Below are 24,182 nucleotides of genomic sequence, written 5' to 3' on the forward strand. Positions count from 1 at the left end.
GCAAGATAAAATGGGCTTTGGTGGGGGCCCCACATATGTGAATTCATGACTAATTGATTGATTGATTTATTTATTTGCCATGTATGATTGTTTTGCTATATTCCATGATATATATATATATATATATATATATATATATATATATATATATCTGTGTTTATTCGCTAACCCCATTCCATGATAACGCATTGCTGTTTGCCGGATAGGTACGCATCCACTTCCACTTTGGTTATCCTCTATGCATATTCTGATTCTCATGTGTGCATGATAGTTCCGGGTATCCATTGATTTCCTAATTAATTGCCACGTCAGCTTCATTTTATTAGTAGAGACTCATTTTAGGGGCTTAGAGGGGTGCTACGGTCTTTACCGTACCTTCCCGACAAGTAATCTGACCCCCGAACCCGATCCGGTTTTTCGCAGACTGTCTTTTCCAAATTAAGGAGTCACACTTAGGGTTTTTCTTTCTTATTTTGTTTACCCTTTAAAAATAAAACAAAAATAAGTGGCGACTCCAAGTCATTTTTAACTGATAAAATCAATTTTTCAAATAAAAATTGAGCTCGCCATTTGAGTGGGAAATGCATTCGAGCGATCGAAAATGCGGGGTCCACAAATACTTTTTAAACAAAGTCTTACACTATGTTTAGTAATTGTTTTTTAAAACAATTCCAAAAAATAATTTTTAAAAACAGTTTTTTAAAATTGTTTTATAATATTTTATAAAACAAAAATCTACTTCAAAACTTTAAATATTTTTAATATTTTTAAATATGTTTTAAGAATAAATTTTATGTTTAAAGTTTTATTTTTAATCATTGTACATGGTTGCACAATTATTTTTTTTTAAGTATTTTTAAAAAAAATAAGTGAAAACGATTAAAAGATATTATCTAAAAACACTTTATTTTTTGTCCTAAAAAAAAAAATTATGATTGTCAAACATGTTTTCCAAATTTTTTATTTTGAAAAAAAAAAACTATTTTAAAAAACGATTGCCAAACACACCCTTGGTTAGTATTTGTTGGCCTGAAAGTTCTCTTAATCAAGTTTTAATAATTACAAAATATTTTTATTTTATAAAAATAAAATAAAATAAACAAACAAACACATGCACATAAATTTTTTATTATTAGGGTCTTCTTGATTAGAATATCAACATGATGTTTCTTGAGTTATTAATATTTGTTCATCATCTTCTTATTCAAAATATTTTGTTGCATTTTTTTTTATTTGCTATTAATCATTAAACCATTCATTTTTTCTTTTACTTTGTCACTTATTTCTAAATAATTTTATTTTTATTTTTAATTAATAATTTTGTAATAATGCCCTACTTTTCCGCATTTATAATACATTGTTATTTTCGTCCGTGGATTTGGTTTACATGAAAGTTTGGTTTTTTATTTTGTGCATTTTTTTTTGGATTTTTTGTTTCATTTATTGGTTTATAATTTTCTTTTTATTAAATTTGTTTATAGTTTTTCTTTTCTTTTTGGGAGGGCTACTAGTGGATCATATCCTTAATATGAACAACATTTTTCTAATTTTTTTTTACAATATTGCCATCCGTTTTCAGTTGACTTCTAAGTTTAAAATCTATGCATAAGGCTAATTCTTATTATTGATAAAGGTAAAAGTAACTAATTCTCGGTATGTTAATAAATTATAAGAACCCTTAGACTATGTAGATTTCTAATTCTTTGTTCAACATTTTTCTAAAAGTAATGCTAGGAATCTCCATAATTTGATCTTCTCACTACTTTGACTAAAATCCTACCTTTATAATCTTGAGGATTTGGACACTAAGGTTATTTAGGTCATATTTAGCAATTGTTTTCAAGAGAACAGTTTTCTGTTATTCAAAATAAAAAAAATATTAAAACGCATTGTCTATTTTTTATTTTTTTATTTTTTAAATAAGGTGTTTTCATATGATAATTTTAATTGTTTTAAGTTGTTTTCACTTTTTTTAAGGGTTACTTTTAAAAATTAATTATACAAACATGTAGAGTGATTAAAAATAAAGTACTATAAATAAATAAAAAATTAAAACACATTTTAAAATATGTTAAAAACATTTCAAGTTTTCAAACAAACTTTTGTTCTATAAAACATAAAAAACATAATTTTCAAAAACTATTTTTAAATTAAAAAAAAAAATAGTTACCAAATAGGATCTTAATATTTTTGAAGTTCTTTCCTAAAAATATACCAAATATCCTATAAAAATATTTGGTTACTATAAGTAGTAAAGTATTGACAACATCTTATTCGAAAGTTTGAGTAGTCATTTCCTTCTTTGATCACTACTTTTCCTTATTATTTGGATAATTATTAGTCCTGCTATTAATTATCGTGGTAGGAGTCATTTTGAATTGGTTTTCCAATTCGTCTATTTCTGTATCATCTTTTGTTATGGTCATTTAGACTAAGGTGGTGTTTGTTTTTTTACTTAATTCTAAATAGAATCTTAATACTTAATAGTATTAAATATTAGGTTGTTTGTTTTTATAGTATTTTATTTCTATTAAATATTAAAAAGTAAAAAAAACCATTGTGTTATTTTTTCTATTTAGAAAAAACCACATATTTTAGTTTTTTCTATTTAGTAAAATGTTTATAATAAGTCATGAAAAAGTAAAAAAACAAACAACCTAAATTCTAAAACTAAATGGTTCTCAGCAAAAAGTCAAAAAAATAAACACCACCTAAGTTTATCTAATTTAAGTTATATTTCTTGTAACATCATCTATGTTGTTGTTGAAAGTTGTACTTTTATTTTTTAGTGGCATTTATAGGGATAAAAAGAGGTTCACCTATTAATTTAGATATTGATGTAGATGGAGTTGATGACCAAAAAAATTAATTGACCATAAGAATTATAAGTAATATAGAGTGAATAATTCTTAGATGATTTATCAAACTTGTTTGGTAACTGTTTTAAAAAACAATTATGAAAAATAGTTTTTAGTCTATTTTTTATTTTTTTAAATATGTTTTAAAAATCATTTTTATGTCTAGTACTTTATTTTTAATCACTTTATATATTTTTATAATTATTTATTAAAACGGTGATAAAAAACAGGTGAAAATAATATAAAACAACTAAAAGTTGTTATCTTAAAATATCTTGTTTTATGTTTTTTAAAAACAAAAAATAAAAAACAATTTTTGGTTTTCAAACATATTTTTTGTATTTTTTATTTTGGATAACAAAAAGTTGATCTAAAAAACAATCCCCACACAGGTTGTAACATCTATAACAATTGTTTTATAACTCGTCTTTATAATTAAATTAAAACTTTAAATTGACTAAATCATTTTTTTTTTCTTAAAAGACATAATTTAGATGAATAATCTTAATGTGATTTTTATCAAAGATGATTCAAATATGTTTTTTTTTCTCCTTCAAAATTAACCATCTTTTTGTGCATATGCTTTGTTCCCTCCTACACATGATAACAATGCATTTTAGAAATTTATATAGAAAACAAAAATAAAGATGAAAAAAGCTGTCCTTATAAAAGTAAATAAAAATTAAATTATTTATTTAAATATGTGAAACCTAAAATTAATTAAAACCTAATTAAATTGATTGTGAATTGAAAATCTTCAAAGTGAGATTAATTGGAACTTGAGTTAAAACTAAAAAGATGGATATTGTATCAATTAATTATAAAATTAATATATTAATGAATATAAGTTATATAAATTTAATTTATCAAAATGAAATCCCAATTAAATTAATAATTGACTAGTTAAATTTTATTTCATCAATGTGTTTAATAGTATTTCTTTTCGAAGTGCTTTTAGTGAATTTTTTCTTTTAAAACTATTTTTTGGAGAATCATCTTTCAGGTGTCTTTTCAAGAAATACTGTGACTTTTTTTTTTCAACTTTTTAAAAGTATTTTATAAATTTTATCAAAATATAATTTTTTTTTAAAAAAAGAAAAGGCTAAAAGTATTTTCTAAAAACATCATCAAATAAACTACAAGTAATTTTTTAACTTTTTAAAAATTTAAATTTTATCAAATGCATAATTAAAAAAAAAACATTTTTTAAAGTACTTCTAAGTTCTAACCTAAAAACTAAAAAACGCTTATGACCTAAAAAACTATTTTAAAAAAAAATATGCTTCGATAAAATTTAGAAAACACTTTTAAAAAATTAAAAAATCATGTAGACTATGTTTAGTTCTCCGAAAGTTAGAGAAAAAACGTAGAGGAAATAAAATAAGAAGGAAAAGTATAACAAAATAAGAATTAAAGGAAAATAAAAAATACATTTAAAATCAATAAATTATTTTCATATTTTACATGAAAATCATTCGACTTATTTAACTTTTCTATACCAAGATTAAATAATTTTAAAATATATAAGTTTCTTATAATTTCCTTTAACATATTAAAAAATAAATTTTATAAACATTTTTTTTTATTTTTCTTAATACTTTTCAATAAATAAGCATAATTGTTGGTGCACGAGCAACAATGAAATATCCGACTAGCCTCCATTCGACGTAGAGGACGATCGCACCTGCACAAAGGAATGTCTAGATAGATTTTCCAGGCACACCCCTCTAAGCTTAAGTTAGGAGATAAAGACTTTAGTAAGAGATCATGAAAAAAACGATAATGTACCTTCCTTTTGGTCAATAATGATTATTTATCCCTGCTAAAAAATAACATGTTCTCAATACTTTTATTGTGTTGTTTATTACATTTTTAAAATTTTTAACATTAATGATTGTCGACTTGTAATGCCTTTTGAGCTTTGATGAAGCTTGAAGTTTAACGTTTTATGCTTAGTAACGATTGTGACATTCAATATACTTAATATCTATCATATTTAATACTTGATCCGCATGAATGCATAATGCCCCGATAGTTTGTATCTGTTCGTACTCTAGGGTAGATGAATAATAGTACGTTGCGAATGCACAAAATAGGAATCACACTAGACAATGATAAGTATCCCATAATAACCCAAATATTTTATTTAAAAAAAATTGATAATTTTTATTATTAAAAGGGCATTTTGGTTAGTTTATTAAACAACAATAATTTGGGTGAATTATTTAAAAATCATATTTCCAGTTAATTTATTTGAAAATAATTTTTTCTAACAATTTTATTTAAAAAAAAAAAGTTCTACCTTGTTTTATAAAAAATTAATTATTTGGACAATTTAAAAAAAAAAATATTCTCTAGACTTCTATTAAAATAATTTTTTGGATTTTTTTATTAAATTTTTTTTTATTAAGATAGTTTTCCCTTGGTGATACTCCTAAAAATGCTTCTAACGAATATATATATATATATATATATATATATATATATATATATATAATAAAAATACTATTAAACGCCCTTCAAAATGACGTAATACTTTTCTTAATTATGTATCAAATTTGTAAAATCGAAACCGAATTAAACCCGATTAAATTTTGGAAAAAAAAAAATGATTTATCAAATTTGTGAAATCCGAAACCGGTTTAAACCGGAGGCTAGGCCGGGCCCGGGCCCAGCTTATCATCGTTCATCACTTTACTGAACATTGGCTGTACACTGGTTTAGGGTTTTGCTTGCAGGCTGCAGCACAAATCTGATTAATAAATAGCATTCAATCCTTTCTTCTCCTAACGCTGCATTTCGATCTATATTTGAGTTCAAGGTACTGCTCTAATCTCCATTCATTCCCAATTCAATCAATCAATCAATCAATCGACTTATCGGTTAGACACAATTGTTTGGATGCTGAGAAAATAGTGGAAAACTAAAAGAAAATTTTGAATTGTATTTTTCCATCCAGGGCTTGAGAATAGGGAAATTTGTACTTTAACTAAACCTCATATGACTCTTTGGCTTAGTTGATCGGATTTGTTCTTTTAATTTTTTAAAATTTTTATTTGTTTGATTTGGATTTTTGGCAGAAAGGAGAGTGACTGAGATAAGATTGGAATTAAAATGTGGTTATTTATTTATTTATTTTTCTTCATTTTCTTGGTGACCAAACAGAGGGTCGGATTTCACCTAGAACGCTTTGTAACTTGGGAATGCTATTGCTAGAAGTTTTGAATTCCAGGTTTCTGTTTGAAATGGAATTATTGCCCGGTTTGGATTATTGCTCACAATGAAAATTTTGTCAGATGCAGAGAAGATATGAGACAGGATTTTAAAATTTTGAATTGTAAAATTTCCAGGGAATATGGAAAAACGCCATTTCACTTAGAAATCACTCCGACTGTTAGGCTTAGTTGACCTGAGGTTTTTCGAACTTTTTAGGGAAAGCTAAAGATGAGAGATGACATAGGAATGAAAATGTTGTTTTCTTTTATTACTTTATTTTCTTGGAAATGGGCTAGGATTTCTCTTAACTTGTCAATGCTATAGCTGAAAATTTTGAATTGTAGGATTTTACTTTAGACCACAACCGAAGCTATAATTTTTATAAAATTAACTATCTGAGAACATCATCTTGTTCAGTTATATATTAAAAAGATTTGGCTTGAATTAATTTGACCATGGAAACATAACTGGTACCTGCAATGTTGCCAATGAAAGCAAAAGGAAGAACTTTGAAGTGCAAAATAAGTAAATGGATTTAATTTTATCAATTATAACCAATAAATAATAAATAAAAAAAGCGAATTCATTATGATCTTTAAGGTAAATTTATTATGATTGTTACAGTTAAATAATAGAGATGTAGAATATGAGGGAAAAACCCCAGATGGGTTTTTCTCGAATACTACATTTTTTCCCCTAGTATGAGCAAGTAAACCCTTGTTCCGTACCACTTATCTAATTGGGTTTGTTCTGTATATCATAATTTGTGCCTAGAATGTTGCATAGATTCTGGGTATTTAGTTTGAATGATTTTGTTTGTGCTCCAATTTTAGTGGTGGTCTATTCCACATCTAAAGTTCAGTAAGAAATCTATGAATGGAAAATATGCTTTATTCACAAAAAAATCATTGAATTTGCAATTTGATGCGGTATTGTAAAAATGAGAAAATTCGTGATTATTCAGGTTTGAAATGAAAGAGGAGACCGACGTTCTTTTCATTCATTTTTGGGAATGGTGTGCTTGGTATTTGGTTTTAGCTTCAATGATGCAAGTTTTAAGAGGAAAAAAGCTAAGAATTTGAGGTGCTCTTGCAGCTTCCTTCTCTGTGTTTTTGATGGTTTATGTAGTTTATTTACCTATTTCTGATATTTTTGGTTTTGTTATTCATTTTGCAGGATCAGGACTTTTCTTTGTAATTCACTTGATTAATATAAAGAATGGTTTGTAGATTTTCAACTAAGTTGTTAAATATATGCATAGCTTCTCTTTGTAAAGTTGGGCAATTGGAGAAAGCAGAAGCAGTTGTAATTGATGGTATAAGGTTAGGATTGCTACCAGATGTGGTGACTTATAATACATTGCTTTCTGCATATAGTCGGTTTGTTGGCATTGATGCCGCTTATTCTGTTATTCATAGAATGAAAGAAGCTGGAATAAGTCCGGACGTGATTACTTATAATTCTTTGATAGCTGCTGCCACCAAGCGTTGCCTACTATCACGATCCCTGGATCTGTTTGAAGAAATGCTTCGAACGGGTATCCGGCCAGATGTGTGGAGTTACAATTCTTTGATGCATTGTTTCTTTAAATTAGGAAAACCAGATGAAGCCAATAGAGTTTTTCAAGACATTATCTTGACCAACCTTTTACCTTCTTCAAGCACATTTAACATCATGATTAATGGCCTATGCAACAATGGCTACACTGGTTATGCCCTTAGTTTATACAGATATTTACAGCGTCAGGGATTTGTTCCTGAATTAGTAACATATAACATTCTTATTAATGGGCTTTGCAAGTCTCGTAAGTTGAATGCAGCAAGAAGGATACTCAGGGAGCTTGGGGAATCAGGGAATGTGCCAGATGCCATTACCTACACTACAGTTATGAAATGCTGCTTTAGATCTAGGCAGTTTGAACAAGGGTTTGAGATCTTCTCAGAGATGAAGAGTAAAGGGTATGCTTTTGATGCCTTTTCATACTGTGCAGTCATTGCAGCATTAACTAAGACGGGTAGGTTAGAAGAGGCAAATGACATCATGGAGCAGATGGCAAGGAGTGACATTGATCTTGATATAGTGTCATACAACACTGTTATGAACCTGTATTGTAGGAATGGTAAGTTGGAAGCCACTTATAAATTACTGGATGAGATAGAGGAACATGGGTTGGAATGTGATGAGTATACACACACAATTCTGATTGACGGGTTGTGCAAGGCAGGTAATGTCGAAGGGGCTCTGCGTCATCTGAAGAATATGACCAAAATGGGCTTTGATTCAACCTTGGTTGCTCAGAACTGTGTGATTGATGGATTGTGTAAAGTTGGTCAGCTTGATCACGCAATCAAGATGTTTGCATCAATGGAGGTAAAGGATTCTTTTACCTACTCCTCCATGGTGCATAATCTTTGCAAGGCAAGAAGATACCGCCATGCATCCAGGCTCCTACTCGCTTGTTTAAGAGGTGGCATGAAAATACTAAGGGCTAACCAACGATCTGTTATTGATGGTCTGTGTTATTCAGGATATACAAGCGAAGCGAGGAGGCTCAAGTCAAAAATCCGATTGGCTAGGATATTACATTATTGATACGCTTTTTGTGCTTTCACTAGGTGCTGGAAGCGGAAATAGCTAAATGTTGAAATCAACTCATCTTTTATGGGCATTCTTTGGATTCAGTCTTGTTGAACACTTGTAAGTTTCACAATTGTTGTAAACATCGGTTGTTATGTGCTAATATCCCTCTTTGTACAATGATAAAAATTTAGAAATCTTGGATATGGGTTAGTGGAAAGGAACTGCTACTTTATATTGATGGGTGATTTAAATAATTGAGTGCCCTGGTGCATATTCTTGGAAGACTCTGCACATATTGGACAAACTTTTGGGCATATTTATGGAAAATTCAACGGATTTGATAAGCTTTTATGGAGGTTAGATGTTGCAACCTTCCATGATGCCACTTACTTTAAGCTTGATTGACTAACAAGTGGGTCTTTGCCCTTATCAAATCATAGTCTATTTAGTTCTTATGAATTGTCATATGAATAGATCTCTTGTAAAACTCACATGATGGCACATGTGTCTTCACCTGACCACTGTTTGTTTGCATGTATTTATCTCATTGTTGAACAGATGTATCTTTTTCTATGATTATTCAATTTGATACTTGAAGCCTTTGTTTCCACATTTGGCAGGTCACTTGGTTGATATTCTTGAAACCAGCTCAGATGTCATCTTGGGGTTCCTCTCTGCTTCTCAGATGGAAATTTTCTAAATAAGAACATATCTTCATGTGAGTACTGCTTTGAATGATAAATTTTAAGTTAGTGAACAATATTATCTTACTTAGAAAAAACTGATCAGAATTTGCATTCATTGCTGATAGCAGTATTAACTGAAAACCCAGAGGCTTGGAAGAAAGATTCAAGATACATCATCAAGGATCTCACAGAATCCAAACATCCACTTCTAGGCAGCAAGAATCCATAAATAGAGCTAAGGTGAGTGATGTCAAGTTATATAATATTTTGGGTAGTGTTTATAAATAAAACTGTAGCCAACTTTGTTGAGGAACCTTCACATGCATTTCTTAACAGCCCTTAACAGCCAGAAGAAAAAATCAGCCTCCAACTCCCATTGACAACTTTGATTACTTTGTAGTTGACACACAAAGCATACACATCTTACAAGTTTACTAGAAACCCCGAGCAGAGCATCATTTTTCTTAGAAATCCTCAACTTATCGAGTCATTACCCTTTGGGGTTCGTCTTTGTAAGACATCTATGGTTAGTTCTCTTGTGGTAGTTCCTCATGAGCTTTTGTGCTGGTAGGATATAATGTAATATCTTCCTCCTGAAAAGGAGTGGATTTGCTTTGGCCGCAAACTCATAAATCAGTATTTCAATCTTTTGGCTAAGATCTTGGAAATGCATCTTTAAAGCATATTAAACATTAGATTGATAAATAATTATATAATGAAGATGAGTGAAGGCCCTTTTGGACAAGGTATGGCCATAGATTTCATCTTTATTAGGATCTTAGACGTTCTAAAGAATTCAAAAATTGCTTCTACAACATAATTTCCCACAATCTCCCAATCCCTTTTGAATTCTAAAGAGGTATAACCATCAGGACCTGGGGATTTATCATCTTTCATTGAAAGCGTTGCTGATTTGGTTTCTCCATGAGAAACCATCTTTACATTCCAGGTTTATTTTCTTCCTATTAGCCAAGTTAAAAAAAATAGTGAAATCCTTTTACCTGTGGCTAAATCCTAGCATTCTTTGAAAATAATTCTCTCTTTTGATCCTTGTTCTTTGAAATCTTTTCTCTAGACATAAACCAAGGGCTTTGTTTCTAGCTCATCTTGCTTTTATTGCACAATACAAAATAATCCCACTTTTTCTGATTAAGTAACCTTTCTTTGCCCTGAAAAGATCTACCAGGCTGGTAAATATGTTCATTCTCCTTTCTAGCCAAGACCAGATTCTAAGGATCTACCATCAGGAGTTTCTGAATGTTCTCCAGATTCTTCTTGGCCTTATCCATTCTCTTTCTGAAATCAGAGAAAGCATTGAGGTTCAGCTTCTCTAATTCCTTTTTAATTCTTCCAAGTTTGGACTCAAAGCAGAACATAAGATCGACTGCAACTTTTGCACCAGGTGAGCTTCTCCTCATAACAGAACATGGTGGGTTGACATCTTTTCTATTTCAGCTCATTGAAGTCATAAAGTACCACCCAGGGTACTATCCTGGAAGTATCTTCTCTTTGGCTAATTAGTTGAGGCATGCCAAGAAGAAACATCAAAACAAATGAGAAGATCTCATACTTGGTTACTTGCCATTAGGTCGTGATATGATTATGGGAAACAAATAGATCTAACTAGATGTGTATAACAGTATAGTTCCGATTTGCTTAATTTGAATTTATGTTGTTTCTGATAAAGAAAGAAAAAGTGTTCTGTTATAGATGTGATTGTTAGTGTTATGAAATGCAAATAAATATGAGAATATTTAGTATATCAAACTATAAATTGATAAAATTTATCATATAATCCAGACCTAGCCCTATATTTTGAATTGGAAAAAAAAAAAAAAGAAGCAAAAAATGCAAAGGAAATTATTATTAAAATTTTGAAATTAACATTAAAAAATATGATCAATTTATGGAATTTTAGATAAATTAGGCATTCATCTGATTACTGCTGTCCCTCTTTCCCTCCAAAAGGGACTTTGTCCTAAGGCAATATTACACCATAGCTTCTTTTATTAGGTTTGACTTGCAGTGGGGTGATTGGGCTGGGGTTTTCCTCTGAGGAATTTGAGTTAATTCAGCCATTGTGGTCAGTCCTTGCTTCTATTCAAGGTTCCCTTTTTGTGGGGGGGGACCTGCTGTTGCTTTCGTCTCAATTTTTCTTAGCTTGGGCTATAGGTCATGGAAGACCTGGAGGGCCTCAAAGTCTCCTCCCTCCTTTTCCTTAGGGCCATGCTCAACCTCTAGGTTCAATCTTCTGTTGTTAGAATGTTGTTGTCACCAGTTCGTTTTCTAGACAAAATTCAATTACTTCAATTAGGGTGTTGAAGCAATTGGATGAAAAATAAAGGATGATGCTGACAACATCGTTCCTTAGAAAAGGCTCGGTTGCTTTGCTCACAGGAGGCTGCATCTGAGGCAAAATTGCTGTCTAAATGGGAGAGTTATATTTTTTGGGTTAGAAATGGTATGCTTTAATGCTATGTTTGGTTCTTGGAAATTTTGAGGGAAAATGTGATAAAAAGAAAATAGAAGGTAAATGAAAAATATAATTAAATTTAATAAATTATTTGTTCATACTTCTTCAAACTTATTTTACTTATTTTCTTCTTCTATATAAAGATAAAATAATTTGAAAATGCATGAGGCTATATTTGGTTCTTGTAAAATTTGAGGGAAATAAAATATAGTAGAGAAGTAGAAGGAAAAAAATGAGAAGAAAATAAAAAATGGATTTGATGTTCATAAATTATTTTGATGTACTACTTCAAACTCATTTCACTTATTTTGACCATGAATTTTTCAACTGTTTTAGGATTATTTGACCATGAATTTTTGAAAATACGCTCCCTTCTGGATGGACTAAACGAAGATGGATCATGGAGCATGCTGATATCAGTTGTCTGTTCGCCATAGGTAACAACAACTCGACTTGTATTTCCCATCAATCTCATTCTTTCTTACCTTGTCTATTAATTTCAGGTTTAGGTTTGCCGCAGAAGGAGAATAAGCATTGCAGATTATTATACAGTTGGAGGTTTATGAGCAGTAGTGAGTTCCTCTCAGAATTAAAGCTTTGCATGTATTGAACCCAGGGAAGGTGACTGTTTATTTTAGAAAGCTGAAATATTAACAGAAGAAAGTGAGCTTTTGCTCATCAACTAATTTTTCCAGCAACCAAACAGACGCATATTTGGAACATGTCTCTGTGAGTTGTTGAAGTAATCTTTGCATGTATTGAATCTAGGGAAGATGACTGTTTATTGTAGAGAAAAACGAAGGTGAGCTTTTGCTCATCAACAAATTTTCCCAGCAGCCAAACAGAATGTGGCTGCTTATATCTGATAGACTTGGAACATGTATGGATTTTCAGCTTATTCTCTTATTCAACTCCTTTTTGGGAGCAATTTTCCATAAATTCATCCAAATAACTTGATCTATATTTGGTTGTATTTTTGTTTTTAATTTTTGTTTTACCATTAAGAATTTGAAAATAATGTTTCATAATTTGTTTTTAAAATTTAATAGTAAATTTTAAAAATAATCATATAATTTCTTTAAAAATAAAATAAAATTGAAGGATTTCTCTAGAAGAATGAACATGTATAAACGTTAAATTAGAAATAGTATATATCAAGTGATACTTTTTATTGAGTCTATTAATGGGTTTAATAATTTTTAAAAATAATTTAGAATTCAAAAAAATAGATTTAATCATTAAAAAAAAAAGATAATCCATCAAAATAGATATATCATGAGTCATGACATTAATGTTTCTTCTAATACACAAATATATTTTTTGAATTTAAGTAAATAAATTATAAATTAAATAAGACATAATTAATTGTTTAAATTCTTTAATAAATTTAAAAATTTTTAAGAATAATTTTGAATTCAAAAAATCTATCTAATTAATTGCATATTAAATCAAAACATTCTAAAATACTATGTTGGTAATTTAGTACTAAAATGTGTATATAAAATGAAAAACTTGACTCATTTATATGTTAAAAATTATTATTATTTATTTTTAACAAAATAAAAAAGAAGAAATGTTGATATCCTTTTTGTATATAAATTTATGATTTTGTTATAATATTATCATTCATGTTTTACTAAAAACTATTTATTTTTTTAATTTATTTGTAATTATAAATCTATTTTCATTTTTAATAAGATTTGAATTTAATTTAATTTATATTATACAAATTGAATTTTCAATGATTTTACAAAACTAAAATAAAAAAATTATTTTTAAAAATAATTTATCTAAACAAGTTTTTTGTTTTTTTTTAAACTGTTTTTAAAAACAACTTATCAAACACTTTTATTTTTATTAAATACTAAAAAATTATTATTTGTTTTTTAATTTTTTTAAAAAAGTTTTTAAAAACAAGTTTAAAAAAATATAACTAAACATATCCTATTTTTTTTTTTTTCATTTTCCTTGGTTTTTTAAATAAATAAAAATTTTTTTTTTAAAGGGAGGGGTGGTAATTGTTTACTAAGAAAAGAAAATGAGGGAAAGTATAAAAATAAATCAAAATCTTAAATATTCAAGAAAAATAAAAACAATACCACCTCATTTACATATAAAATATGGATTAAATAAAATTGTTTTATAAAACAAGTACATCAATTTTATACCAAAAATTACTTTTTTAGTTTATTAAATTTCTTTATATCAAACAAATTAAAGAAATTTAAGGTTCATTGATCTAAATATTTTTTGAAACTTGTTTTTAAAATTTATTTTTTATTTTTTAAGTTAAAAATAGATTTTTAAAAAACCTTTTAAAAAATATGATTAAACGGACTTATATTTTTCTTTTGTTTTTAAAAATCATGAAAATAATTCTTAATTGTTCTCTAAAATTTATTTTATATTTCACTTTATTTTAAAAAATTATTTTAAGATAATAATGACCAAACAATGTTAAAAAAATTTTAAAATAATTTTTTGTTTTTAAAACAAAAAAGGGCCAAACAACTCTTAATAAATTTAAAATATAAACTTGATCCCTCTTTGTTTTTATTTTTATTTTATGATAAATATATGTGAAATATTTTTTATAAATAAGTTAGCAGAGATGTATTTTAGATGCCACGTGGCAATTTATGATTGGCCCAAATGACGCACCATAGAAATATTGGAACAAAAGGAGAAGCCTTTGGAACTCAAAATCTCTGCAACAGAACGCGGAAAAAAGGTATGAATTTTCTCTCAAATTTTCCGGAAAAAGAAAATGGGTTCTTAGGTTCCCAACAGGAAAAGGGTTCAAGGGTTCTGGGTTTTTCTTGTTTTTTTTTTTTGGTTGATCCATTTTGGAGTTGTTTGAAGTCGAATTTGGTGGGTGGTGGGTGTTGTTGCGATCATGTGGGTCTAGATTTGCAGTGTGTTTTGTCGGAAATTCGGGCTTTGTTAGGGTTTTGGAGGGATTTAATTTATGTGACTTGTTTTTATGAATGTTATGCCTTTGTTGTGTTGCTGAGAAACGGAAGGAAAGTGAAGGAAATGAGAGGAAAGACAGTTTTAGGTCTTGGAGAAAAATTAAGCAAAAAACTTGGCAGAATTTTGTTTTCTTGGGCTTGAATTATGGTTTGAAATTGTATGATATTTTATATTTTCTTTGAATTTCTCAGCAACTAAACAAAATCTAATCGAGTTTGTGAATGTTATGGCTTGTTTGGTGAAAACCCGAGGGAAAAGGAAGGTAAGGCGAAGCACTTTTGGGTTTTGGAGAAAAAATGTAGTAGCGAACGAGGCCGAATTTGTTTTTTTGGGGTTTGAATTATGGTTTGAAATGGTATTATATTTTATATATTTTCCTGGATTTTCTAGCAAACCATAAGAAGTGCAATGAAACTTGAATGGGAAAATTTGAATTTTATGGTACACAGAATTAGAGCATTTTTTAGGGTCTTGGAGGGCTGATTTGTATAATCTATTTTCATGAATGTTATGCCTTAATTTGGCTGCTGCGAAAAGAAGGGAAAAGAAAGGAAAGAAGAGAAAAATTTTGGGTTTCAGGGAACAATTAAACTCGGTGAACCAATTAGTTTGTGCTTAATTGAGTGCACTTTTTTGGTTCCTTGGTTGTTTAATTATGGTTTGGAATTTCTCTTCAGTTTTCTCAGTGACTAAATGTAGTTTAATCAAACTGGACTCCAGAATTTGTATTTTACAGTGTACCTAACATAGGCTATTTTTTCAGGGTTTTGGAATGGTTGATTTGTGTGACCCGTTTTTATGAATGCTGAACCTTTGTGTTTTTTTCTGAGAAATGGAGGGAGCTCAAAGGAAAGGAGAGACAATTTTGGATTTGAGGAAAAATTGAACTCAAGTAATCCAATTGGCCTTGTTAGCTCAATTGACTGAAAGATGTTTGTTTCTCTGTATTTCTATCAAAAGTCTAAATGGGTCTGAATTTATCTAAATTCTGAATAGAACTCCATAAAGTGTTATTTGGACTTAAGATTCTGGATAAAAGTTAAAAAAATTATTACTTTCTGTATTCAACCAAAATATCTAAAAAAAATGTATATAACTTAAGAAATAGAAATTACTGAAACATCTAAAATCTGTTAAGACTTAAGAGGAAAAAATGAAAGGGTCTTTTGTTTTATTTATTGCTTAATTATGTTTTGGCATTGTGTATTTTTTCTATTACCTTCTTTCATTTTTCTCAGCAACGAAATATGTTATAATTAAACTTGACCTGTGAATTTGTGATTTATGGTATCATAAACTTTGGGCTATTGTTTAGGGTTTTGGAGCAGTTGGTTTGTGTGACCTGTTTTTCTGAATGTAATACCTTTGGATGGTTGTTCAGAAATAGAGGGAAAGGAAAGGAAAGAAAAGACAATTTTGGGTTTTGGGAAAAAAATGAAGTGGAGTAAGCAGAATTTGTTTCTTTCAGTTTGAAATTAGGATTTAGAATTGTGTAATAACATGATCAAACTAGACTTAAAATATTGGAATTATATAGGAGCATTAATTACTTTTTTTTTCATTGTTCTCTCATTTTGAAAGCTGGAATTTTGCTACTTTGTATCGTATTCTGAGAAAACTGGGGAAGAGTAAAGAGTATGAATTCAATATTCTGTGTGTGCACTCTATTGGTTTTTAAGCAGTGAAATTCTCACCTGAAGTAAGCCAAGTAGTTGTAAACTTGTGATAATTTTAAGTCAGGGGAGGCTTTTGTTTTTTGATGTCTCAAATAAATGAAGAAAACAATAAATATAGTTCACAACTCTACTTTCTTCACTATTTTCCTACTTTTTTTCCTCAATAATCAAACTATTATTTGTATTTTTTGGTTCCTGTTTATGAAATCACAAAAAGAAAACAAAGAAGATTAACAAATTTGAGAACTCAAGCTGATTAGGATTTGGTGTTTTCTGGTGCATAATAGCAAGCTGAGGAAAATGATTAAGCTGCAAACATATGCGGGGCTTAGTTTAGTTGCTACTCTGGCTGTTATCTATCATGCGTTTAACAGTAGAGGCCAGTTCTACCCAGCTACAGTTTATCTATCAACGTCCAAAATCAGTTTGGTGCTCCTCCTCAACATGGGTCTAGTCATCATGTGCATTCTGTGGCAACTAACTAAGCGTGTTTTTCTTGGGTCCCTACGAGAAGCTGAGGTTGAGAGACTGAATGAGCAATCATGGCGGGAAGTCATGGAAATACTTTTTGCAATAACTATTTTCCGACAGGACTTTTCAGTTACTTTTCTTGCTATGGTTACTGCTCTTCTGTTAATCAAAGCTTTACATTGGTTGGCCCAGAAGAGAGTTGAGTACATTGAGACAACCCCTTCGGTTCCTATGTTGTCTCATATCCGTATTGTATCATTTATGGGCTTCCTTCTTATCCTGGATAGTCTCTTTCTGTACAGTTCTTTAAAGTATTTGATACAAACACGGCAGGCTTCAGTTTCCCTCCTCTTTTCTTTTGAGTAAGTTATTTATGCTTATCCCTTTTCTAATTGAATCTTTTCAGTTGGGTTGATGATATGCTACATTACTGCTCACAACTGTATTTATATTATTACCTCATTGTGTGTGGTTCTTATCTTTGGGGTGCTTATATATGCAAATTGGTATAACATTTTCAGTAGAATGGAATGGCATAGAGGATTCATCTGAATTGTGAACTGAACATTTTTATTTTCTTATGATAGGTATGGAGAGAGAAAAGTTCCTTCCTTTTTATGGTTATGACTCAAGAAATTATAGTAATAATACTTATTTCTTGTATCATAAAGTGGTTGTGAGGATAACATGTTGGGTTGAATCAAAAGAAAGAAAATAATAAATGGAGTAGAAAAAGCAGAAGAACAAAAGTTTAGAGTGAGGAGAGAAACCTTATAGGTTTGGTATAATTTGGAGATCTGATAGACAAAAGAATTATTAAGGATTTGTTCTTGCAGGAAAATTAGTCTCCAGTGCCTCAATGTGATGACAATTAGTTTTAATTCCCCATTGAATATGCCTCTATAAGCCATCTAAAGGGCTAAACCATGTGTATGTAGCAGAAAAATCCAGGTTAGAATAGGCTTGAAAAGGATGCCCCTACGGTTATTAATAGCCACCCCTCCCCCCACCTCCTGTCTGCCTCCACTCAATGCTCATCTAACCTAGGTTACCTAGGGGATGTTTATCAAAATTTATACTGAGGCTTTAGAGGAGGGTTGTGCCAAAGAATAAGCTTCACTTTTCTCCAACTGCCTGGAAAATTGGGTTCTCAACTATTATGACAGTCCAAAACAGAATGTCAGTAATCAAAGCCGTAGAGGAGTCAAAAAGCGGTCTCTGCCCCACATGTGATAGGAGCCCCTGCCCCCTGGTTGTTCTATCAAATTCATCAAAGGAAATTACCAGCATATCAAAAATCTACTTTGGAGCAAACCCATGCTGCCTAATTTTTTAGTAGTTTCTGCTGCAAATGATAGACGAGGGGGATGAAGTAACAAGTGATCTTCCATCTATCCACTTTCCCTGCACAGCATGGCTAAGGACATTGTGAAATCTCCTGCTTTGGAGAAAATTATTGATTTTAACCCTCTTATGAGCCACAAAGAGTACAAAGACTTTAATTTTAATGATAACTTAATGCTTCATTTTCTAAATAGTATTAAGTACTGAAAGTTGTAGATAATCACCCCCTTGATTCTCACTTCTCAAATGCCTATAGCATTGTGATACTACTGCAGTTTGACCATGGATGTTTTACTGTTCAGTGAAAAAGACAAAAATGTCTTTATTTTGATGTATGCATTAGCAAAGTTACATATTTCTCTCCTATTTTTATGTTACACCAAAGGTATAGCTTGATGTAGTTTCTCTAGTCATGCAGGGTGTTTCATTTTGCAATAATTTTTACAATTTTGTATCTCAGGTACATGATACTCGCAACAACAACTGTGTCAACATTCGTAAAATATGTTTTCTATGTCAGTGACATGCTTATGGAAGGACAATGGGAGAAAAAGGCTGTCTACACCTTTTACTTGGAACTTATACGAGACTTGCTTCACTTGTCTTTGTATCTGTGCTTCTTTCTTGTGATTTTCATGTGAGTAATTTATTCACCTCAGTTTTCTACTGGAGATGTGTCATGCACATTCACATGCATAGATATGGATGTTAAGAAATGCACATGGCATGTGCTTTGTTATATTTGCAGATATGTTTCTGTGTCTATATGCATGTAAGTGTCTATGTCTATATATATATATGTGTGTGTGTGTGTGTGTGTGTGTATGTATGTATGGATGTATTTATGTATATATGTATGTATGTCTAACGTGCTCTCTAACACATACACATGTGTATATTTATAATGAACTAATGTATTATCTATTTCCAGTTATATGGTCTGGATCTGGATCTTCTGAGGTCTGAGAATAAGTTTAAACAGGTACTAGTTATATGGTATGGGTCTTCTAAGGTCTGAAAATAAGTTTAAACAGGTACTTCAGCAACTAAATACGCTGAACTGCTAACGTATACATCTACTCAGTATTCAGATCCAATAATGTTTCCTGATTGCTTAAGCATGTATAATCCTTAATATTCAAACAAACTACACCCTGGAGCCAAACTAGAATATCCCAATCTAATTTGGAGTTAGTGGATGCTTGTATGGCTCTTTCATGAGCAACTGAGAGGTTGATGGGAAGCACAAAAGTAAAAGTACAAAATGTGGTGTTTATATGAAGTTTTGATTGGATGAAATTTGATTTTTATTTCTTTCATGGTGCCTACCAATTATCTGCTGGCTGATGGTCCATACCATAGTCATTTTGCATTCCATAAAATGATACTATTTATCACAATGAGGATGGAAGATGAGTCTGGGTTGGTAACCTTTTGTGTTGTTCCTGGTAGCTAAATACCACCCTCTTGTTTATTTAAAAAAGGATCACTTTCTTCTATATAGTGAGGATTTTGACATGATTGCCACTCTTGATCATGACTAAAAGGTGTTCTTAAAATATATAGTGTGTTTTAACTCTTAGTGCTGATTTAGTGTTCATGCTGTATGTGTCTATATGGAAAAGGTTAAAACAGATTCTATGTGGCAGGGAAAGCTTATTGCTTTCCATTCTTGTGCTTTTCATTGTCTTGGAGTTGATTGGTGATTTTTATCTGTTCTGAGAATGAATTGTTGTCCTGTTTTCTATCATTAGTCACTTCTACTGATTCTTGTTGTCTTATATCATTTCATTTGCCAATTTTTTTGGTTTAACATTATTATCTTATATCAACTTTTGTTTGGTATCCTTAGGAATTATGGTGTGCCTTTGCACTTGATTCGGGAGCTCTATGAAACATTCCGTAACTTCAGGGTCCGTATTGCTGATTACATTCGTTATAGGAAGATGACTTCAAATATGAATGATCGTTTTCCAGATGCAACGCCTGAAGAACTTGATGCGTGAGTACTTGATCCATCTGTTGCTATGTTGTTTTATTTCTAAATATTTGGTTGTAATGTCATGTTTAATTGTTTCTGTTTGGTGTGCAGAAGTGATGCAACCTGCATCATTTGTCGTGAGGAGATGGTTACAGCCAAGAAACTAATTTGTGGACATCTTTTTCATATGCATTGTCTCCGTTCATGGTTAGAGCGACAGCATACTTGTCCTACTTGCAGAGCCCTAGTTGTACCCCCTGAAAATGGGACAACTACTGCTGGAGGGCAACATGGGCCACGGTCTGATTTTCATCAAGGTAATGGTGATCCTTTATTTTCCATTATGATAGCTAGCTGTTCTTGGTGTTTGTTATTTGTATTGGATTTCAGATCATTGTTGAAAACTGTGGGCTTTGGTATTTAGCCTTGAGATTATATTTCAAATATATTTACTTCCTCCAATTTGAAATTTAAACATCAGTCTCTTCTGCATATTATCTATTGTGAATTACTTGTAAGTGTGAAGTTCAGAAGCAATAAAATTGTAACATGCCAGGGCAGTTTCATACTCCCCTTTTAAAAGACAAAGGAAACCACAAAAGGCCCCAAGAGGGATTGGCTTTGTTCCCTGAAGTAGTAACTTTCACTAAAATATTGATGCACCTTATATATCATTTTGGTGAGCATTCAAACTCATGGTTATTCATTTTTTCTACCAGTTGTGGAGTGCCAAAATGTTAACCTGTTAGTAGGACACCTGCATTAGACATAATATCAGTTATTTACCTTTGAATCATATGTGCATGTGTTTTTGGAAATTGAGTTGATAGAAATCTTTTTCTTTGCTTCCATCTGAATTTAATAACAGAAGATCGTGTGAAGTTATGCTGAGTTTAGGACTTGGGAAATTAGTTTTAGGAAATGAGTTTCCCATTTTTCTTACGCTAATATGAAGAGATTCCTAATTTGACATGAATGAGGATGTATATTCAACTTGTTTCTAACAGAATTTCCTTTTTTTAAAATGCAATTAAACAAAAGGTGAGAATTTGCATTTCTAGGTTGACTTGACACACTTAATAATATTGGCTAACCATTTTGATTGGCCACATGGACTTGCACAGCAAGTACATCCACACAGGGTTTGACTGGTGATGTAGCAGATGATAATTTGAATTGGCATCGGGCCAGACTCCAAGCTGCTGCTTCAGCTGCCGCAATATATGAAAAATCTTTTGTGTACCCTTCTCCAAATACACTAGTGTGGTATGCACTTTTTTTTGGCAGTTAAAATATATATTTCTCTGTTAATAGCATGGTCATGTTGTCTATTCAATTATTATAACTTTAGTTAAAGGTGAGATTTGATCAGTGCAGGCCTAGTTCTGAGTGTGTAGATATTTGCCTTTTTGGCAAGGGTGGTGACTTGCAAATATCTTTGTTTGCCACTTGGGGGTGCCCCATTTTCACGTTGTTAGTTGAATTGCCTACTCATAGAAAAGAATATCTTTGTGTCCCACTGGCACATTGTTAGTTCGATTGCCTTCTTATGCTAAATCATCTACCCATATTTAGATAACCTCTTGGATAAATGCCGGCAGGAATGCTGGTGGTTTAGAGAGATGAACTGAGCAAAGTGGCAATTGAAAGAAATTTGAAATGCCATGTAAATACGACTTTGACAGTGTCTCTGACATGCAATAGTGTTGAACTGTCAATACTGTGAGTCATTGTATAAGATTGCAATAAAGCAAGAGTTTAACAAAGTATTCCTCTTATTTGCAGGTCCCCTGGATATGTATCACTCCCCCAGGTATATATGTACCTTTTGCTGTATTTATAATACAAATTCTAGGGGGAACGAGCTTCTAGTGGACTACCACAATATCTATAACTTTCATTTCCTTGTTATCTATCAAAAAAAAGAATAATTTTCATTTCCTTGTGAGCTTGCTTTGCCTTTTTCTTCAGCTTCAGAACTGTGCTTTTGTCCCTTTTCAGGCATCTGGTGCCACCATGAACTATGGAGATAGACTCAGTGGTGATCTAAACATACCGGGCTCTCAGATGGAAGCTCAGAAGAAATTTCTTGAATACCATATTGAGGTATAAGGATTTCATGTGCCACCATCTGGTATTATTGATTTATTTTCAAACCATAAGTACCATTACTTTTCTGATAAACAAATAAATAAATAAATAAAAGTACCATTACTTTTATTACTATCATCATCACTCTGCATCGTAGAACATTATGAATGTACCTGCATGATCCCACCATTATTAATATTTATTAGGTCAATATGTAGTTATTATGTACTCACTCACATGTGCAGATGTGTATTACTCTGTACTGCTACATATATCGTAGATTGGATACTTTTTTAGCTCTGCATTCTTTACTATATTCTTTGCACACACTATTTCTCCTGTCTTAGATACAATTCCCTCATGTTGCTCCCATGTCTTGAGTTTTGGAAACCAGGTTCAGAAATATGTATGGATGTGAGAAATGATCTATAATTTCTGGTAGTTAAGTTATGTGAATTGCTGTGGAAAAGCTTCTAGGTCAGTTAGTTGAAAGGAAGAAACTGAAAAAAAAATAAAAAAAATCAACTGTCAAGTCACAAAGCACTCTACTGTAAGGAGATTACTTGGAATTTTGTTTTCCAATTTTTATTTGCTCTTTCTATTTTTGCGGGAGAGTAGGTGGTTATGGTTGATCAAGGCCAATTTAGTCATTGCTCTGAGGACAGTGTTGGGTATTGTTCAAATGCTCTTTCTTTAGGTGTGTGTGAGTTTTTGATACGTTTTTAGATAAGATGAATGATTTTTCATTGTGTATGTCGTGTTTGCTTGCGGCTTTGTTGAAGACTCAGTCTACTGGTTAGTCTTGGTATTAAATGTGGATTCTGGGTTAGATTCTTGGGCTGATATTTATTTCCATTGGAAATGAAAATGTTGAAATATCTGCATTCAAGCAACCATCGCACTGCCTTGGATTTGAAACATGATTGAATATGCTTACCATGATACGTATTTGGTTATTTATGTTTTTCTAACAATGTGAACCACCATTTTCAAAAATAAAAAATAAAAAAAGTCCAAACATTGATGCTTTAGAGAAGAGGATTTCCTTCTTTGGTTCTAGGTTATTATTTTCCGTTAAATTTATTCAACAGGTCTTGCAAAACCAGCTCCAACTTCTACAGAAACTATCGAAACCAGAGGAAGGCATGGGCATGGCCCCCACTGCATCATCAGCTGGCAAGGGAAAGGACGTTGCTTCTTCATCTTCTTCTGTTCCAGACTCGGGTCATCATGGAGAAATTGAAGAAACTGATACATAGGCCTCAACTCTCATTTAGAGATGTGTATCGCAAGGAGACTAGAGGCGGTGGATATAGAAGAAACACCGAAACAGGCATAGTGTTTTTCTCTGAAAGCTGTGTTAGTCACCCTTATACTTGAGGTCTGGTAATATCTCTCAAGAGGCATTGTATGAATCAACTTTCCCTTATTGAGTCTTGCAAAGAACATTGCCCCAATTACAATACCAGCTTGTGTCAAATTTTCTAGCAGACAGGGCTCAGTGTAAGATGTTCATATGCAGCGCTGGGCCATACATTATGTTTTTCTTTGATCTTTTCTTTCCTTTCACTTTCCCCAACCTTACTTAAGGTTCTTTAGTTTTGTTAGTTGACAGGATCGAATTTTGCCAAATTTGTGCATTGCTTCTCCAGTTTATATTCTGGTTGGATTGTGAGAAAGTGGGGTTTCCCTTTGGCATGGCAATGCCACTCTATGAATGGCTTTAGGGCTCTTGAAACTTGTGCCTTGTTGCTCACTTTGCCTGGTTTGCCATGACCAAAGCTTTTGAGCATACGGTAGCAGTTGAGAGCTTATTTGCTTAGCCCTAGGGCA

At 31.2% G+C, this 24,182-nt stretch overlaps 2 protein-coding genes across 10 annotated transcripts; both read left to right on the forward strand.

The window, feature by feature from the left end:
- The first annotated feature begins 5,528 nt into the window (after positions 1-5,528).
- On the forward strand, positions 5,529-12,752 carry LOC100257981 (putative pentatricopeptide repeat-containing protein At4g17915). Of its 7 annotated transcripts, none has more exons than XM_019226167.2 (7): positions 5,529-5,679; positions 7,039-8,771; positions 9,275-9,372; positions 9,469-9,580; positions 10,518-10,742; positions 12,150-12,250; positions 12,317-12,752. In XM_019226167.2, exon 2 carries the CDS (start codon positions 7,293-7,295, stop codon positions 8,664-8,666), a length of 1,374 nt encoding a protein of 457 aa, XP_019081712.1. In that variant the 5' UTR covers positions 5,529-5,679; positions 7,039-7,292; the 3' UTR covers positions 8,667-8,771; positions 9,275-9,372; positions 9,469-9,580; positions 10,518-10,742; positions 12,150-12,250; positions 12,317-12,752. The 7 variants fall into 7 exon arrangements, with proteins under 7 accessions (XP_019081712.1, XP_019081713.1, XP_059589673.1 ...); XM_019226168.2 differs by having other exon boundaries at positions 10,557-10,742; XM_059733690.1 differs by lacking the exon at positions 10,518-10,742 and having other exon boundaries at positions 7,039-7,157; positions 7,251-9,010.
- Positions 12,753-14,437: 1,685 nt separating this feature from the next.
- LOC100252838 (ERAD-associated E3 ubiquitin-protein ligase HRD1B) lies at positions 14,438-24,005 on the forward strand. 3 transcript variants are annotated; one of them, XM_010663818.3, is made up of 9 exons: positions 14,438-14,544; positions 16,750-17,295; positions 18,738-18,914; positions 20,130-20,279; positions 20,370-20,575; positions 21,383-21,524; positions 22,044-22,071; positions 22,260-22,364; positions 23,441-24,005. In XM_010663818.3, the coding sequence occupies exons 2-9, from the start codon at positions 16,763-16,765 to the stop codon at positions 23,606-23,608; spliced, it is 1,509 nt and encodes a 502-aa protein (XP_010662120.1). In that variant the 5' UTR covers positions 14,438-14,544; positions 16,750-16,762; the 3' UTR covers positions 23,609-24,005. The 3 variants fall into 3 exon arrangements, with proteins under 3 accessions (XP_010662120.1, XP_019081686.1, XP_010662121.1); XM_010663819.3 differs by lacking the exon at positions 14,438-14,544 and adding an exon at positions 14,552-15,678; XM_019226141.2 differs by having other exon boundaries at positions 14,520-17,295.
- The last annotated feature ends 177 nt before the right edge of the window (positions 24,006-24,182 follow it).

This window comes from Vitis vinifera, chromosome 16 (assembly GCF_030704535.1).
Source record: "Vitis vinifera cultivar Pinot Noir 40024 chromosome 16, ASM3070453v1".
NCBI lineage: Eukaryota > Viridiplantae > Streptophyta > Magnoliopsida > Vitales > Vitaceae > Vitis > Vitis vinifera.